This window comes from Balaenoptera musculus, chromosome 20 (assembly GCF_009873245.2).
Source record: "Balaenoptera musculus isolate JJ_BM4_2016_0621 chromosome 20, mBalMus1.pri.v3, whole genome shotgun sequence".
Lineage (NCBI taxonomy): Eukaryota > Metazoa > Chordata > Mammalia > Artiodactyla > Balaenopteridae > Balaenoptera > Balaenoptera musculus.
In genome coordinates this window covers 13,326,047-13,341,697 of record NC_045804.1, presented here as the reverse complement: position 1 = coordinate 13,341,697, position 15,651 = coordinate 13,326,047, and the positions used below count along the sequence as shown (strand labels likewise).

Here is a 15,651-nt window from a genome sequence, read left to right as displayed (position 1 = left end):
ATAATATATTATAGTAACTCTGGGTACTGGTCCCCCCCCACCCCAACTAGGCTTGTTATTATTATTGACTTGTTTGCTTGTATAGTGACTGGTTGGATAATTTTAGTAAAGTCTACTCCTCTGCCCTTGCAGTGTGAAACCTCTAATGATCTCTCTCAGGAATACAGCGCTGGGTGTACCCACAGTCACCCTGAGGTGGCAGTGGTGTGGGCTGGCCTCTCTTTCCCTGACCACACCCAGCTGTTAAGCTCCACTTATTGCTGACTGCTTTACTGTTTTCAACAATACCTAGGAGCATAAATTGCTATATAAGAATAATTCAAGTGAATTCAGATTCTTTCAAAGGAATAGTTCTTGAGGTCAGTGTTTAAAGTTTGTTCTGACACCAGGAGGGCTCTTCGCAGCTGTCTCTTACCTGTTTATGTCTAGCAAACTGGTCGTCCCACAGTTTAGGCTATATTGCCAATTAATCTACCAATCTCCTTTACCAGCTGCCTCTCACCACTGTTTTGGGTGTGCCCTAGGGCTTGAACTTCACACCCTGTTGCAGATGAAGCAGGTGGTGGGCAGTAACCCCATGTCTCTCTCAATATGGAACCCCTACCCCACAAACTAGGGCAAGGGCATTTGGATCCCCAGTATTCTTGGTGATACCACTCCCAGTGTAGACAGAGAGTCCATCCCAGCATGGGGGCTGAGTGGGAGAAGGGAGCCCCACTTTTCAACTGCACTTGCCTGGGACTCAGCCTCAGCAACAGGTACCTGGAGTCAGGATAAGAAGTGCTGATGCCGTATCTCTCCCAGGAAAATAGCTTTCTGACGGGCCTAGCAGAAGAGGGAACCCTGTATTTTAGGCTGTACCTGTCTGGGGTGGGGTTTCCTCCTTGGGGGAGGGAAGGAGCAGGTCTTGGCTCAGATACCTAGACCCTCACTATTACTGAGTTTCAGTAGATTTTCTTGAATAAATATTTTTTTCATTTGCTGTGTGTTAGGGCCATTTCCAGAGACTGTAAATGGTTGGGTTTTTAAAACATAATTTTTAAAAAATTATTTAAAAAATAATTTTTAAAAATTAAATTATTTAAAAAATAATTTTTACCAGTTTTGCTGGCAAGCAGTCTGTGGAACTTGTGCTGTCAGGCCAGCTCCAATCAAAATTTCTTTTGGTTCTATTTTATCTCCTTTGTTGGCTTATTAGCTATAATTCCTTTTTTGCCTTGTTAGTGGTTGATTTGGAGTTTACAGAATATACTGTCAGCTTACCAAGTTCAGCCCCTCAAATGTGTGTACAACTTCATGTATAGTGTGAGAACCTCATGACAGTGCATGTCCTTCTCTCCCCTCTTGCCTTTTTTGCTGTTGTTGTCATGCATTCTACTTTTACATGTACCATAAACCCCACAAACGTTGGTATTAACTTAGTTTAAACAGTCAATCATCTTTTTAAGAGATTTAAATAATAAGAAAGAAAATTACTCATTTACTCATATAGTTAGTTTTCAGTGCTCTTCATTTCTTTGTGTAGAGCCAGATTTCCATCTTCTATGATTTTCCTTCTGCCTGGACGTTTTAAAACATTTCTTGCAGTGGTGGTCTACTGGCGATGAATTCTTTTACCTTTTGTATGTCCTTATCTGGCATGTTTGAGTGTTGGCTGGTGGATCCTGTGATGAAGAAATTTCATCACAAGCTTTATTATCCTTCCTTTAGTCCCTACTTGCTGCCCCCAGAGCACCTCCCCATACAGGTGAGCTTGCCCCTTAGGTAACCTACCTGTGCTTCCCCCCACAGGTGAGCTTGCCCCTTAGGTAACCTGCCTGTACGGCTTTTGCCCACCCCCCCCCCACCCCCTTGCTTCCCTTCCTTCTGTTCATCCTTCCATCTTCCTCTGTTCCTTGCAATTCCTTTCCTTTTTGGAGTGGACAGGGGAGAAGAGAAGGAGGAGGCCTGAAATGGCTGTCTTCTGTATTTGTGGGAACAGCTTCTCCCAATCCTGCTGCTGCCTCCTGAACCTGCTGTTCTTTTGCTTCACAGCGATGGAGGGAGGCGTGGGCAACCAGCTCCCCACACAGTGGTGGGTGGAGGAAAGAACACAATCCAAAAGTTCTTGCCAAGGGAGCCTCTGGACTGTGGTGTTTGGGTTTCCTTCCACGTCAGGGTACAACCTCCTTCTGTCTCCTCTCGAGGTTCTTGCAGTCTTTAAATCGGAAGTTCAGAGTCTATGATCTCCTTTTGTTTCTAGTGTTGGACTTGGGTAGAGAGGGTAGACTACCAGTTTCACTGGTTCCCTGTCTTGTCCAATGCTAATAGTTTTTCACATTATCTCAGATTTTCTATTTAGGTAATCTGATCCTGAATAAATATTATAATTTTGTTTCTTTATTTCTAATTTATTCTTTATTTTTCATATATTTTGGGGGTGGGGTAGAAGAACAATGTGGAATCACATTAATGAATCCTTTTATTGTGCTGGCTTAGTGGGAATGTTTGTAGTGTTTCAGTGTTAAAAGTATGACATTTACTATTGCTTTCTGATAGATACCTTTATCAAGGTAACTTGATATGTCTAATTTAGTAAGCCTTCATAAAATGAGGCATCAGGGACTTCCCTGTTGGTCCAGTGGTTAAGACTCTGCACTTCCAATGCTGGGGACGTGGGTTTGATCCCTGATGGAGATCTAAGATCCCATGTGCTGCATGGTGCAGCCAGGAAAAAAAAAAAAAAAGAGGCGTCAGTGTAGAATTTATTAGATGTCTTTTAGGTATCTGTTAAGGTGATTGCCTATTTTTTTCTCCTAACATTTTTATTGTAATAAATTACATTAGTATTTTTCTTCACAGTGAACCACTCTTGCAGTGCCAGAACTAACCAGCCGTAACACTATAGAATTTCATACAATGCAATTATTCGGTTTTCTTAAGGATTTTTATATCTATATACATATGGAACATAAGTCTGTAGTTTTTTGTGTGGGTTACATGTCTGGCTCAGGGTTGAGAGTAGAAGGTCTCGGACTTGCTGATGTAGCTTCACGGGAGCAATAACTGTGTAGAACAATTCAGCCCACTTTTGTCTCAACCTCCCATGTAAACTAGCCTCACAGCCTGCATTTAGATGACAGGAAAACCATTTACTTATTTTCACGAATAAGTGTCTACTTTGACTAATTACAGATTTTTTTTTTTAATACCAGTTGATGGTTAAAAAAAAAAAAGAGGAAATTCAGGCATACAGAAAGGTCTGCAATGAAATGTAAAAGCTCCACGCCCTAGGAGCAACCAGTGTTTTTTAGTTCCTACTGGATTTATTTAACTCACAGTGTCAGTTGATACTTGCTATGAAAGAGGAAACATTTAGCCCACTGTAGGTACTTCACACTTCCCTTTCTCTGTTTTCCCCCCTCAGAGTTTTGGTTTGTCATAATATATCTATATTGTCAGGGCTTATAATCTTTACATTCTGTTCTGTAACTCTTGTTGTTTTATGTACTTGACTTAGTTGATTCCAACAGTTTAAACCTTGCAAAAACAGCACTAATGGTTTTTTAAGTAACTGTTATTCACTGCAGACCACCTAGTGGATTAGACTTGGAGGAGGAACTGAAATAAATCTGCTGCTAACCCCATGCTGCACACTGAGGGGATTCCCAGGTGTCAAAATCTATGGAGCCTTTAAAAACTCTTCTGCTTTATTCCCTTCTACTGTATACGCATGCACCATTGTTTGGGTTTTTTTTTTTTTTTCTTCTCTTTTTATTTTATTTAATTTTCTTTTTAATTATGTTCCTTTTTAAGTTCTCTGAAGTACTTCTTCAAGTAATTTTTCCGTATCCGGTATGTGGATGGTAAAATATTTAGAGTATTAACATGTCTGAAAATGTCTTTATTTTGTACTTATACTCAATTGACAGTTCGTCTGGGTATAGAATTCTAGGTGCAAAATAATTTTCCTTAGAATTTTGGAGGAGTTGCTTCATTATCTTCTGGTATCCCCTGATTCTAGTAAGAAATCTTATGTAAGTCTGATTCTTGTTATTTTAAAGGTATCTTTTCTGCAAGTGTCTAAGATTTTTCTCTTTATGTTTTGAGTTTTGAAATTTCACGATGCTGGGTCAAGTTGTGGTTGTTTCTTCATTCATCCTCTGTTTCTGTAAAAATGGTTCGCTTTGCATTTTTAGCTTTAATTGTAATCTAGCGTGCTTCCAGTAGTTTGACTTTACAGTTTTCATATAAGACTTGAAAACAGTATGCCTGCACACATTGCTAGAGCTGAAAGTGGAGGCAGGACAGATGATGAGACTGTGGCTGGTGGGGTTGAAGGTGGAGGCAGGACAGATGATGAGACTGTGGCTGGTGGGGTTGAAGGTGGAGGCAGGACAGATGATAAGACTGGCTGGTGGACAGGTTCCTCTAGGTTTTAGGAGTCATGTCTTTCTTTAAAAAGAAACTTTGGTTGCATGTTAGAATTGCCTGGAGAGGCTTTAAGAATCCTGATGCCTGAGTCCTACCCTAAGATGTTCTCGTGTAATTGGTCTGGGGTGCAACCATGGCATGCGGGTTGTAAAAGCTTCCCAAAACATACTGAGGCACATCCAGGGTTGAGTACTGAGGCACATCCAGGGTTGAGAACCACTCCTTTAAAATCCTCAAGAATGGTGTAGCTTCACCTCCATATTGGGCTTGGTCTTAAGGGAACCTTGTAGCTCCTGACACAGCTGAAGGTTTGGGATCCCTCTGGAATACCCCTCAGATGAGATCCAGGGGTGTGTTAGCTCGGCTACGAGATCCTGTTCGGACCCAGCGGGTGACTTGCCAAAACAAAGGCTCGCAGCTATTCAGATCCTTTCCAGGTGAGTGGGTGGGTCAGTAGGGTTGTGGCATAGGATTGAAGCATTCGGGGTAGCTCTCAGGGGAGAGGCGTGAGCGGGAGAGACAGTTCTGCTCTTTCTAGATGCCTCTTGTCCTCCAAGACCCCTTCTCATCTTCCCGCTTTCTCTCTGCTCTTTTCTGCTGGTGTTGGGTGGTCGGGGGACTCAGTGGGTCTCACTTGCTGATTCTTGCTTGTGCACCTTGCAAGCTCACGTGGGTCTCGCCTGAGTCCTGATTTACTCAGAGTTCACACTGCCCCCGTCGATGGCACAGCTGGGATCAGAGCTCTCTGGGGCCCACCCTCAAACAGATTTAAGCATCTCTGAACACTGGCTCTCAGGTAAGATAGTGTGCTTCTCCACGAGGGGCTTAAATGCATCTCCTTCCACTGAGGGCAGCCAGGGCAGGTACCCTTCACTTTACCTTTTGCAGCTTCCTGCCAGCATTTCGTTTTTGTTTTTTTGGAAGGGGGGCAAGTAGAAGGTGGATGTTGGTGAAAATGAGCTAAGAAATAGTTGGGCTTCAGAGAATGAAGCAGAGACTTCTCTCCCAGAAAGTGCTCCCCTGCCCTGCCTTGCGTTCCTCACAAATAGCAGCCAGTGCACTCTACTTAGGAAAGCAGAAAATTGTATAAAATATTTTAGAAAAAAATTTTAAATCAGAAATAATTTTAAAATCTTGGTCTTTTAAAAGAAGAAAGCCTTTTCCCTGCTATTTTAGAAGGTTCCTATGGAAAGACCGTGTTCTCTGACATCGCACAGTGACCCATCGCACAGAGCTTGTGGTGGGTGAGGGCAGCACATGGTCCTGCCTTCTGGTGCAGCATCTGAGATGCCGAGGGTGGGCGGCGGGGCAGGTGCTTGAGCGAGGGGGCTCTGGAGCTGCTGCGGGGTTGGGTCCACTGCCCCCACCCCATGCCTCTGTTTCCTTCTTTGTGAACAGGCTGTAGCATTAGGTGCCCATGTGGGTGTTGGGAGGGCGTAAGGCAAGCTGATGTGTGCCGGGTTCCAGAGGAGGCCACACACGGTGGGCCCTTGAGAAGTCTTAGCAGCTGTTCTGTTATTGTCTTCCTCCTCCTCCTCCTCCTCATCTCATGCATATTTTTAGTATTTTCCCCCAAATTATTTCTTGTTTTCATTATCTTTACTCTGTTTGAAATAGAAAATTGTTTATATATCAGTTATTGTGCAACATCCATTTCAACCTGCTTCTGAAATGTGTGTAAACAAATTGTGGTTTTTGAAACTACTATGAGCAACCTTTCAAAGTATTCTTTAATTAAGATGTTTCACATCTTCCATAGTTGAACAAAAGTAAATTAAAGGCATTTTGATGACTATTGTGATTGCTTGTGTAATCTCCACTTTAAAAGCAAGTTTTATCATTCATAAAACACTTTTTATAGAGTAGATATAACTTGAGCCATATCATATTTGTATGTATTCTATAAATAATAAAAAAGTAAATTGTAACGTTGTGAAGAAATGATTCTGCTGTCTCATTGAAGTTGGATAAAGCAAGCGAATTCATGGGAATCCTGTGTTACACATTAATAAAACAGTTAATTTGGATTATGTCAGAAAGGACATATTTTCCTATAACAACATTTTCTTAAATAGGAAATGTTATATCAACTGTTGGATAATGTAGATCCAAAGTGTCTATTTTCAGGAGTGTTGGGTATTTAAATTGGGTTAAGATTCATTTACTATTATTTCATATCATAATAGAGCAAAACATTTCTTAATAATGTGGTCACTTGCTAAAATTGAAATAAAACACAATCCCACCCTCTTCTCTCCAAGAGTAAGGAATGTTAATATCGCACCGAGGCGGGAGTTTTTCCTGCTGTGGCCATGACAACCGACTCCCCTCACAAAGGGACAGACCTCCCCAAACATCAGGCCCTGGCACAAACATTTGACTTTTCAAGGCAATAATATTAAAGCAAATTCCTTATCTTTGCCAAACACAAGATTCATCGTGAGAAACTTTCAGCTTCCTTAGTAGATGCATTTTCCTTCATTACCCAAATTCTTGGGTTTGATTTTTCCCCTTCTAAAACCCAACGCTAATAAAACCACTTTTTAAACACAGCTCCTGTTAATTTCAATGTGTCTTTTCCCATTTTTCGTTTTGATTCCATGAGCTCTTTCTCTGGGCCTGCCTTGCTTTGTGGTGATGATGGAGATTTACCTATAGTTGCTAATCCATCCCCAGGGGTCAGGAGCCAGGCCCCTGTCTCCCCTTGTGTGCATTTCCTTCTCTTGCTTGTTATACCTGTGGTTCTTTGAAATCTGTGACTGTCCTGCTAACTGGTTTGGGTTGGCCAAGCCCTAGGATTAATGCTGGAAATTAAGGTGCTACCTCATGTGAAAACAGCCAGAGGCACTGCTCTGGGTCACACCCTTTGATGCCCTGCATGAGGGCCAAGGTCCTTACTTCTGGTTGCAGTGTGGTTTGTTCCAGAATGTGGCTGAGTAACAGGAGGGACCTGCCTTCTCCCTCTGTTCCCCTTACAGCAGAAAACTGGGGAGCACCTGGGGTGAGGCCTGGGGTAGACACTTTGCTGGTATCCCCTGGGACCAACATTTTTTAGGTTGTCTCAGCTCTGAGTAAGAGGGATTTATTGTTTTAACTCTGCCCACACCTGTTCTGCTTTGTGCCACTTTCCTCGGTGGCACCAAATCTAAGTGTCTCTGTAATACGATTCAGGCACCAGAATTTCCTTTCTAGGGAAGGTGGGAATTGTGCCCCTCTAAGGCCCCTTGGCCCCCTCTTTTGCGCTAAGTGCCTCCTCTAACCTGCCCTGCCCTCAGCATGCAGACCAAGCTTGCTGCGTGTTCATTGCTGCGCTCTGTTCCTTGTTCGGAAGCCTTATCCTGTCTGCCCTCCCTTGGAAGCTGCCGGTGCTCCCATGCTGGTCACTGCCCAGTTCATCCCTCGGAACCCCATTCTCTTGGTGTAAACTCACGTCATCTCTCTGGCCCCCTCTGCCGTGGTCTCGTCTTCTCTCCATAAGCCTCCCTAGAGCTTCCCACCGTTCATTTGGCATTTAATATAGGTTGTCGGTTACCTCTCCTTCCAACTCAGTCGTAATCTCTGAAGGCAAGAATTCTAAAACATTTCTTAAGGTATAATATCCGTACAGGAAAGTACACCTATCACCTTTGTACAGCTCAATTAATTTTCACAAACTGAACACACCGTGCAGCCAGCACCCTGATGAAGAGCGGCATCACCGGCCCCAGAAGCCCCCCTCCCCAGGGGAAACCGCTTCCCTGATTTCCGGGTGCGCAGGTGAATCTGCTGCCTTTGTGCTCCATGTGCCGTCCCCGCATGGTGTCTGCTCCCTGTGCTCGGCGGTGCAAGGGGCACCCACGCCGCGTGCGGCCAGGATTGTCCATCCTCCTTGTGTATTTTCATACGCGTGGTGTACTTTCCATCCCAAGAGGGGTTCTTGGGCCGGTCATGTCTTGGTGAAGTAGGGTCTGTACCTCCCGGAAGAGCTGGGGGTCCCAGTATGTGCAGGAACAGTGGACACTGAAAGGGCCTGTAACTCATCACTGAAATATGTGTTCAGATAACTGCCCACGAAGTGTCCAGTCCAGTGAGCTTCTACCAGCCGATCGCACGTGTGTATGTGGCCCCAACTGCTGGGTAACCGTATCGTGACTTTTATCAGCAGAGACTTTATAGAAAGTGTTTCTGCCGGTTCTACTCAAGTCCTTCCATTCAGGGACATTGTAATTTTGTTTTTTAAAAAATATTCCCCAGGGTTTAGCTTAGTGCTGTACTGGATAAATGTTTGCTGACTTTATTTTCCTCCAGTGAGCACATCCTGCTTTAACACTGGTACTGGATGGACTGTCGTCTCTTATCATTATACTTACTCCATCAGTTTCTTCTAAAGCGGCCCGATTTTTTAGTTGGTGGTGCAGAATGTTCCTAGCTTTCCTACTGTGTGCATCACACTGAATTTTATGAAAGAGAATCCATTGAAAATTGAATTCTAAAAGAGCTTTTCCTTTTCTTTTTTAAACAGTCGGATATTCTAAAAATCAAGCAATAGCACAGAGCTCAGGGTCTTACCTTTGCTTTTTGGATTCGGTAAGTAACTCTTTGTTTTATTTAAAATGTGTGACTACATGTTGGTTGAATAATTAAGAGGTATTACATTCTAGTGTGGTTCTTGAAAATCATTGTTCTAATATGTTACAATCAGCCTTTAAGGTTGATAAGTTGTTGCTGTTTAATTGCTGTACCACCTAATGAGGGAATTGATTTTTGATAAATAGGGTTACATATAAACACAAAATTGCACAGCAGAGAAACATATAAACAAAGTGAAGATAAGCTAGGAAGGTGTTGACAAATACAATGCTTAAAAGATTAATAGCCTTAAATAGAAGTAATTCATGCAAGTTGGTGAGAAAACACAAAGAAAAATGAGTGGTAGATAAATAGGGAAGGACAGGAGTGGGTACTCTCAGAGGTAGACATGCAAACAATGACCTTTGAAAAATGTTACATCGTTTGTGATCAAACACAAATTAAATTAACTGAGATACTACTTTTAAAAATCAAATTAACAAAGTTCTCTACAAATGTAGATACTCAGTGTTTGGAAATGCAATGTGAACTGGTAGCATTGACAGCATAATTTTGCATTTTGTATTAAGAACTTTAAAAATGCTTGTGCCCTTGACCCTGAATTTCACTTCTAGGTATCCTTGAAATTCTGAAAAAGATTTATGTACAAAGAGGCTTTAGTGTTATTTATAATGATGGAAAATTAGTTAATGGAAACAAGTTAATACTGGATAGTAGATTAGCAGTGAAGTGAATTGTGGTCAATCTGTATGAGAGAATTACTGTAATGTTCATAAAGAATTTTTAATAACATGACAAATGATTATGATGGGTGAAAAAAGAACATAATTGTATGTGTAGTGTATACTCAACTTTAGATTTTCTTTTTAGTGACTTTAAGGCACTCTGAGAACATTTATCTGTATGCAGTCTTCCCTTGGGCTCCTCCAGGTCGGGGGGTGCAGGGCTCCTCCAGGGTCGGGCTACACTCCTTTTGTCTGACCACTGCCCTTTGGGCTCCTTTTCCTCTACATTTATTTGTTTTGTTTCTTTGATTTTCCATCTTTGTGGTTTTGTTTCTTCTGCTGTGTCCGGGCTCATCCTGGTGCTCGACCTCTGACCTTAAATTGGACCCCGAGCTCCTTGCTTGCAGCCCCTCCCTTCTCTGAAGTGCAATGTAAGGCACTCGTTTTCTTCTCATGACAGCTGTGGGGTGTCCCATAAGTTCTGAGCAGAAATTTTAGTTATCGTCCTTGTTTTCCAGTTTCCAGGGTGATTTCTTTTCCTCTTTGTGAATTTAGGTCCCAGGGTCTCAGGGGCACAAAACTGGATGAACCCTGACCCTGGGTTCAGGACGCCTCCTCGTCACTGGTCCATGCATCCGTCTTGTTGTTTGCTTCTGTGTCCGCGACTGTGCCTGTATGTTTATTTTGATAATGCTCCGCACCTGTGAGCCTGCTGTCCGAGGCTCACGTGAGCTCCCTGCTCCAACCTCGTTATGCTGACTTCTGCTCCTGGCAACCACCACACAACGCCTTGTCCTCACCCCCTGCTGAACTTTTTGGTATCTATGCAAATCTGAGAAAAATCAATTAAAAATTCTTAGTTGTGTTTAACTTTATAAAAAGAGTACCAGGTTGTATATAATATTTTTGAACTTTTTAAACTTAAATTGTTAAGGTCCATCCATATCGTTGCACGTCATTATAGTTCATTCCATTGTTTTAAATTGAGGTAAAATTTATATACAGTGAAATGCAAGATTTCAGTGTGAAAACTGTGTACAAAGTGAGCAATATGAGGGTTTTGACACTTGTATACACCCCTATAACTAACAGCCCAGTCAGGGCGGAGGATGTTTCCGTCACCCAGAGCTGCTTCCAGACAGCGTGAGTGACGCCACGTGGTGTGAGCACCTGCGTTTAGCTTCCACGCCACGTCGTGGTCACCCGTGACCGTGAGGGTCGGTGGGTCGCTCTGTGCTTTAACCCGTGGTGTGAAGCTACCACAGTTAGTTTCTGTGCTACTGCTGGTCGACGTTCAAGCAGTTGCCAGTTTGGGTTATTTTATTTTATTTTTAATTAATTAATTTATTTGGCTGCATCGGGTCTTAGTTGCGGCATGCGGGCTCTCTAGTTGCGGCACACGGGCTTCTCTCTCTAGCTGTGGCGCGCGGGCTCAGTAGTGGTACGCAGGCTCTCTAGTTGTGGCACGCAGGCTCTAGAGCGCGCAGGCTTGGTTGCCCCACGGCATGTGAGATCTTAGTTCCCTGACCAGGGATTGGACCCGCTTCCCCTGCATTGGAAGGCGGATTCTTAATCACTAGACCACCAGGGAAGTCCCCTGTTATTTCAATAAAAGTGCCATAAACATCCTGATGTAAGTCTTTCTGTGGGTGTGTGTTTCCCTTTCTCTTGGGAAGATACCAAGGGGCGGAGTTGAGGAATCGCAGGTGAAGGGACCTGCCGGGCGCAGTATGGCCGCTCTGTCTCACTCCACCTTCTCCCAACATTGATGGGTCAGCCTTGGTTTCAACCGTTCTAGCAGATGTGAAGTGCGTCTCATTTGTTTTCATTTACATTCCCTGATGGCTAGTGATGTTGAGCACCTTCTCATCGGTTTATGGGCAATTCACAAATCCTCTTTTGTGAGATGTCCAAATCTTTGCCTATTTTTTAAAAAATGGGTTGTCTTATTCGTGAGTTGTGGATGTTTGTTGTGTATTCTGGATACAAGTCCTTTGTCAGATATGTGTTCTGAGTATTCGCTCCCTGTCTGTGGCTTGTCTTTTCATTTTTTAATGGTGTCTTTTGATGAGCAGAAGTTTTAAGTCTTGATGAAGTTCAAATTATTGATTTTTCTCTTTTATAGTTAATTTTTTTTTTCTGAGAAGTCTCTGCTTGCCCTAAAAAAGTTATTCTCTTGTTTTCTTACTTTTATGTTTAGACCCATTATCCACCTTGTGTTCATTTCTGTGTCTCATGTGGTAGGAAGCAGGCGTTAATTTTTTCATATGAATATTAAGTTGCACCAATGTTGAAGAGACTTTCTATTCTCAATTGAATTGCCCCCGTGCTTTGTTGAGAATCAATTGGCCATGTCAGTGTAGGTTTATTTCCAGACTTTCTGTTCCATTCTGTTTCTCTATTGTCTGCAGCTCATTCATTCGTCTGCTGTACAACATTCCACTGGGCAAACACACTGCGTGTATTCACCCATGCTCCTACTGACGGGCACCCGGGCCGTTTCCACGCTCTTGCCCTTGTGAATAGCTGCTGTGGATGTCCTTGCACGCACCCCCTGTTGTACACGTATGAGACTTCCTCTTGGGTTCACACCCAGGAGTGAGTGTCCAGGACTCAGGGGATGGGCGGGTTTGTCTGTGGGGGAGGAGCTTGATGCTGTCATGTGGCTGAAGACGTCCGTCCCTCCTGGCAGGTCACTGCGGGTCCCGAGCCTCCCCAGCACTGGCTGTCCTCAGGCTCTTAAATCTTGTCCAGCAGGTGGGAGCAGAGTGGAGCCCCTCTGTGCTTTGATTTGTGCCCCCTGATCTCGAGCTGTGGTCAGCCTCACTCCATGTCAGTTGGCCATGTGAGTTTCCTCTTTTTGTGACACGTGTTGACATCTTTTTGCCCATTTTCCTTTTTCCAACTTTGAGAAGAGTGCAGGGATAGTACCAAAAACTCTGTTTTGAAGGCCAGCATTGCACCCATCAGCCTGGAGCACTTCCGTGTGTGTTTCCTGTAAAGAAGGTCTCCTCCGACCCAGAGCAGGAATGTCTCGCCGACAGGTGGCTGATACTAGTGCCCACCTCATTCACGTTTCACCCAAGGGCCCCAGAACCCATGTTGCCTTTACCTGGGAGTCTTTCATCTCCTCCTCTGGAGCTTTCCACAGCACCTCCCTGACTTTCTTCATCTTGATGTTTTCGAAGATTCCCAGGCACTTTTGTAGAATGCCCTTAAAACTGAGTAACGGTGTTGGGCCAAGTGTCTCTGTCCAGAAATCTCAGAAGGGGCGCTGCCTTCGTCTCACTGTCCCCTTGGGTGCCTGTGATTTTGATTTGCCCCAACCCTGACGACGCCCTCTGGTCACTTGACGAAGGAGGCGTTCCCCATCTGGGGGGCTCCCGTAGAGACTTCTCCTTTGGCCCAGCCTTCCTCGGGCAGGGGGTGTGAGGATGGTGGCGGGGTCTGCGGGGAACAGGCCTTGGCCCCTGAGTGTGTGCTTGTGGGAAGAAGATGGCTGTGGTCTCCGGTGAAGGCTGGGTGCGAGTGTGCCCGCTGTGTTTGGTCTCAGCACGGGAGTGATGCCAGCGCTGCACGACCACAGATGGCGCGTCAAAATGGACCATTTCTGCATGAAGAATGGGTTCATGAGGCCCCTTTGCTGGGGCATCGAGGTTGCATTTTGACTTGTTAGCCACCTGAGATGCAGTCTGGTGCCCGTGTTTGGATTCAGAACATATTTCACTAGGAGTGATAACATCAGGGGAGACCAGCTCCCATGCTGCTCCTGGGACTGGAGTTCATTCATTCAGCAAATCGGTACCTGGATGTGCCCGGTGCAGCAGCGGGTGCAGGGGATACAGCAGCGAACAGACAGACGGGGACAGCGAAAGCCAGAGCTCAGGCGACAGACATCAGGCCCCGTGCCTCTGCTGCCTCCCTAGCCTCCCCTGAGAGCGCCGCTTCACCTCCTGCGGCCCACGCCCCCGGGCCCTGCCCTTTCTCTCTCTCATGCACCTGCCTTACCCACCACACCATCCCCTCCGGCTTCTCAGTGGCGCTCTCACCCCTCTGTGCAGTGATGGGGCCTGCCTGCGCCTGGGATTTCCCACCCCCAGCACTTCAGATCTGCACACGGCATTTATCACCTTCAGTACTGCATTCTTTATTATCGTCATTGTCGGCCTTCCCTGATAGAATGCCAGCTGCACACAGGAGGGAATAGGCCCTGTTTTATCACTGATGTTTCTGAAGCACCTGGAACTTGGCAAATAGTAGGTATTAATAGATACTTGTTAAATGAATGAGTGGAGTTCGGGTTTATGTGTTCAATTTAAATGGTTCAGTTAGATTGAATTAGATACTTCTGTGTACTTATCTTGGAACCCAGCCATCCTGTTGGCTGTCATTTCCGTGGAGAGCGATGTTCTGAGTTTCTGAGTCTGTTTACAGATTGACTTTCAGAGCCCGTCACTGTAGTGCAGCCCTTCAGAGAGTGTGCTCTTAGTAGCTGTCCTGCAGGCTGCTGCCTGGGGGCCAATAGTGCCTTTCCCGAGTGTTGGAAGGGCCTCCCAGGGTGACCTCGGTGTCACTCCTAGTCCCAGATGTGTCCAAGGATATTTGTTTTGGAGAGAAAGCGAGTCACACAAAGATCCCGATTATCTCAGAAGGTGTCTGTCAGCAGTGTTTCGGGTGAGCAGGAGGTCGACACCCATCCCCTTGTGGGAAGTTGAAGTCCGCAGAGACAGTCCCTCCAAGCCCAGGAGGCAAAGCACAAAGCTCAGGGACACAGGGATTTGCCCCCAGAAGAAACCCATGCAGAGTGGGGCTGGCGCCTCCCACGAGGGCCTGCGGGGCTCTGGCCTATGGCCTTCAGACAGAGGACCCACGCTGTGTGATCTGGGCACCATCATCAGGAAATAAATTCCTACTTAGAAGGGGGTGTCTGTGGCCTTTCCTAAAAATGTGTTTTGCATTTCCTTATGTCGTCTTTGATTTCTTTCATCAGCATTTTGTGGTTTTCGGATACAGATCACGTACATATTTTGTTAAGTTTGCACCAACACACTTCATTTTCTTTGGAGCAGTTGTTTGTGGACATAATATCTCTAATTTCTATGTTCGTTGTTAGTATATAGATATGTGATTATTTTATGTGTTGATCTTGTAGAACTCACTGGTTCTAGGTTTTTAGATTAGATTCCTGAGGATTTTCTAGGTGGACAATCACATCATCTGCAAATGGGAGCAGTTTTATTTCTTCTTCTCTGATCTGGAGGCCTTTTATTTGCCTTTCTTGCCTTATTGCTCTGGCTGGAACTTCCATGCACGTGGAGCAGACATCTTCACTTTCTCCTGACCTGGGAGGAAGCAGTAGCTTTTCACGTTGTGTGTCATCCTCTGTTCCTAACTTGCTGAGAATTTTTATCATGTGGACAGGTGTTGGATTTTGTTGCATGCTTTTTCTGTGTCAGTTGGAACTTATTGGTTTTTAAAATATGTTTTTTACTGAAGATTTATATGATTTTTTCCATCTTCCTGGAATTTGGGAGTTTTTCTGTGTGTGTCAGGAATCATTTCTGGAATGTGGCGAGCTCTTTCAAAGTACAGACTTAAGGTTTTTTCAAATGAGATGAATTTTTCTATATTGGCTCTTAATTTCTTCCTCTTAGCTTGTTTTCTTCTTTTGGGTTCTTGTGTTTGAATGTTGGGTCTTACAGTTTGCTCACTTCCCTTTTGATTTTTGTTTCTCTGTAACTTTGAATATTATAGTTCGACCTTCCAGTTCATTTACTCAGTTGTGGGCTGTGACCACCCCTTTCACCTTCGCCATTGCTGTTAGAAGTTAGATGTTATGCTTTCCATTCCTCCGTGTTCTAGGACACCTTTGAGAGCTCCTCTTTTTTGTCCTCTCCTCCAGCAGCTCTAGAGAGCTGCCACTTCGCTCTGTGTCCTGGGTCCT

At 44.5% G+C, this 15,651-nt stretch overlaps 1 protein-coding gene across 11 annotated transcripts in view; it reads left to right on the top strand.

Moving 5' to 3' along the window:
- The window catches only part of B3GNTL1 (UDP-GlcNAc:betaGal beta-1,3-N-acetylglucosaminyltransferase like 1), a 112,367-nt gene that overhangs the window by 11,222 nt on the left and 85,494 nt on the right, over positions 1 to 15,651 (top strand). For all 11 annotated transcript variants that reach the window (XR_005017701.1, XR_005017700.1, XM_036835799.1 and 8 more), the window contains exon 4: positions 8,915 to 8,979. Coding sequence is in view for 9 of the 11 variants with exons in the window: in XM_036835799.1 (XP_036691694.1) it covers positions 8,915 to 8,979 (65 nt within the window). In the remaining 2 variants the exon portion in view is untranslated. The remainder of the gene's footprint in view (positions 1 to 8,914; positions 8,980 to 15,651) is intronic.